At 49.6% G+C, this 3,479-nt stretch overlaps 1 protein-coding gene across 1 annotated transcript in view; it reads left to right on the top strand.

Moving 5' to 3' along the window:
* Nucleotides 1-1,594: 1,594 nt before the first annotated feature.
* FAF2 (Fas associated factor family member 2) overlaps nt 1,595-3,479 on the top strand; it is a 59,650-nt gene continuing 57,765 nt past the window's right edge. The window contains exon 1 of the mRNA XM_024742174.1: nt 1,595-1,705. Coding sequence (XP_024597942.1) covers nt 1,643-1,705 — 63 coding nt within the window. The 5' untranslated portion in view covers nt 1,595-1,642. The remainder of the gene's footprint in view (nt 1,706-3,479) is intronic.

The following is a 3,479-nucleotide window of genomic DNA, read 5'->3' as shown; positions in this document are numbered from 1 at the left end:
AAAAGGGAAATGTAGACTAAGAGGGTGTCTGTGTCTTAAAGGAAGAGAAGAACATTCAATGGTGTTTAATATAACCACAAAGTTTGTGTGTGGAAAGAATACATCTTAAATCAGAATTATGCAACAACTCCAGATGGCACCTGACTTTGCAATCCCTCATCTAGTTCTTCCGGATCCATCATTATTGGAGACGTTGAATAGTACTGCATCTCATTTGAGCTTTGAGTTGATGTAAAAGAAATTCTCCAAAGTGGCTCTACTTGCTTACAATTTTACCTTAAGGGTCTAAGAAAAATTCTAGGACATTGTTATGAAGTTTGTGCAGACCTAGTAAGACCTGATTCAGGCCTGAAAGAAAGAAATAGCCAAAACTTAAGTCCTTCCATCCTTTAATGTACTCTTCACGGAACTTCAGCTTTCAAAGCACTTCCGGTTCTGTCTCACCTAATTCAACCCGTGAAGTTCATGGGGTGAGATTCCATAGATGGGGAGGACAGCGGGGCCCCAGGAGGCTGAGTGCCTTGCTAGGAGTCAGACGGGTAGTCTGTGGAAAAGCACCAGACCATGAACCCTCTGCCTCCCAAGGCCTTCTGGACAGTGGACAGAGAAGGCGGATGGCAGGAGAAAAGAAGTGGAAATGAAAATGGGAGACCTGAAGAGAGGTGGCGGGTTAAAAGGGGCAAGGAAAGTGCAGAAGAAGGCAGACATTGAGGGGTGGAGATAAGGCAGTGGAAAGGGTGGGGGACTGCTTCCAAGGAGAATGAGCTTAGACAGCATGTCTGGGGCTGTTGGTGAATCTCATTCCATCAATGGCAAAACTAGAGCAGAGAGGAGGTGGTTTGCCCGGAGATGTCCAGCACTTTGCCAGGTGGACACTAGAACGTGAATCCAAGTCTCCTGATCCCAGTCCTGGGATCTTCCTTCGGTTGGTCACAGGGAAGACGGGCCAGTGGGCAGAGAGACGAGTGAGGGCCTGAGGCAGGATCAGAGTCGCAAGAGGCGTGGACGGAAAGCTCTGCCTAAGGCTGGTAGTGCCCGGGTGGCCAAGTCCCAACCATTTTCAAGGGGCGCACACCTTCCACAGCTTCCGGCTCGAAGGCGGCGTGAGAAATGCCCCCACCCCCACCCCGCCCCCAGTATTCGGGGACTTTCGGAACCTCCTGAGAGATGGTCAGGGGATTTTGGAAACATCATGGCAGGAATCAAACGGCCGATATTTCTGAACGACTGCAATTTCCTAAGAAACATTCAGAAACATTGGAGATGAAAACGGTTAGGAAGAAGGCGAAATCTGCCGAGGGGCATTCGTGAATTTCCGAAGCTTCTCGAGGGGCATTCGGGACCTCTCGGTTCTTTGCGATCTATTCGAGAGTCAAGTCTCTGGTAGATCCGTTCGTCGCCTAACTCCTAAGGGCGACTTGGGCAGACAGTCCCCCGACAATTTTCGGAAGTGTTAGGGATCGGCCCGAGAGTGGTGCCCTCTAGCGGCGGAAATTGTCACCATTCCCGGCCTCCAGGTTGGGCCGGCACGCGCAGACGCAGTTGCGCGCCGGCGGCTGTTCAGACCGGATGTGGTTGCTGCTGAGGTCATTTCCGGCGGGTGACGGTGCGGACGGGTCAGAAGCGTAGAGGCGGCTGCAAAATGGCGGCGCCTGAGGAGCGGGATCTAACACAGGAGCAGACAGAGAAGCTGCTGCAGTTTCAGGTAGCAGCGAGCGCTCGGTGAAGCGAATGCCACCGCGGGCTAGGGAGTGGGTCCCTAGAGGAGCCCAGAACCCTGCTCAGATTGGGCCCGAGATTCTTCTCAGACCAGCAGGCGGCCTCCTCCTCCCCCCCAGGCGCCAGTTGCCCTGCTTGCAGCCCCCGGCGCCCGAGTCTCTGTCGGTCCCCAGCCTTCCAGGAATGGCTGCGGGCAGACCCGCTCCCCCTCTCTCCCCTCAAGAGGGTCAGCTTCCCGGGTTCCCCTTAGCGGCGCCCGTCCTCAGCCATCCTTTTTCCAGCCTGGTTACCGTTTGGACCCTCTCCGCCAACGACTGTGGATCTACTGGGATGCTTAATCCCCACCGTGGAGTTGGCTTCGTTTCGGGTCTCTGGAAGGCCTCCTACCAGGCTCCCATGCCATTTCCACAAACGTTTACTGAGGGCCTCTTGGGTGCCAGGCCCTGTGTTGGGCGCTCTGGTGGCAGTGGGGTCAGGATTAGCCCCCGCCCTAAAGATGTGGGAGGACACCTCGTAATGAAACAGTGCATGGTAAATGTCATCGGTGCCGTCTGACGGGGTTTATTACCTCGGGCTTATTCCTGGGCTCACGTTCTTGACTCTGTTTGAGGAGGGTGGGAAACTTGCTGGAATCTGCCTCCTTTTAGTGGATGTTTGGGTTAAGCACTTTGGACACTATGCACTTTATCCCTGAGCTGGAGAATCTGGTTGGAGGAGACTTAGGTAACCTTGACTCTGTGTTACCCTAATGGGTACCAGTTTCTTTATTTCTAGAATACGTCTCTTAAAAGTGTTTATCCCCTAAGGATGTTGTGGAGATCAAAATGAGCTATGGATGTCTAAAGGGCTTTGTAAACAGTAAACTGCTCTTAAACAGTATTGCAACTATTAATCATTATTTAACTTAGGATAGAATTAAAGTTAGTGGTACGCTTATTTCCTAATATAAAATATGCTAAATATTCATTAATTACACAATATTTACCAAAAACCTTAGTGCTCAGGCAATAACAACAAATGGATAGAATACCATTTATTGAGTATGGTGTTGTAGGTACTTTCCTGAAACACTTAATATACATTATTGTATTTAATGCAACCCTATGAGAGTCATACTGTTACAATCCCTATTTTAGAGACGAGGGATATGAGGCTTAAGAAGTAACATGCTCAGGTTACACAGCTAGTAAGTTGTGATGTCAGATTTAAAACCGGGTCCATCTTTCCAGAACCCTTCCTGAGCTCTTGACGTGTGTGCTGTACAACCCATGTAAGTAGCAGTGTACACCTGAAAGTGGAATGCAAATGCTCTAATATTGTATTTTTTTCTCTCTGCAAGTTCTCACTTTTCTGTGATTTCCTTGATTTCACTGCAGTTAATTTTGAAGTGTTTTCTCTTAAATCAAGCAGTGGGTTGGAAGTGTATAAATTGGAAAATACTGTCATAGAAGTAGTTGACATTTGTTTGGAGTTTTGAGTAGAGAAATTGATGACACAGCACATTAGAATTAAAATGAATAAAGAGGGCTTCCCTGGTGGCGCAGTGGTTGAGAGTCCACCTGCTGATGCGGGGGACACGGGTTCGTGCCCCGGTCCTGGAGGATCTCACATGCTGCGGAGCGGCTTCGCCCGTGAGCTATGGCCGCTGAGCCTGCGCGTCTGGAGCCTGTGCTCCGCAACGGGAGAGGCCGCAGCAGTGAGAGGCCCGCGTACCATAAAAAAAAAAAAAAAAAAAAAAAAAAAAAAAAAAAAAAAAAAAC

The sequence above is a fragment of the Neophocaena asiaeorientalis genome, unplaced genomic scaffold (assembly GCF_003031525.2).
Source record: "Neophocaena asiaeorientalis asiaeorientalis breed wild unplaced genomic scaffold, Neophocaena_asiaeorientalis_V1.1 scaffold259, whole genome shotgun sequence".
Taxonomy (NCBI): Eukaryota; Metazoa; Chordata; class Mammalia; order Artiodactyla; family Phocoenidae; genus Neophocaena; species Neophocaena asiaeorientalis.
Note: the sequence above shows the minus strand (reverse complement) of the source record. Positions and strands in the feature narration are given on the sequence as shown.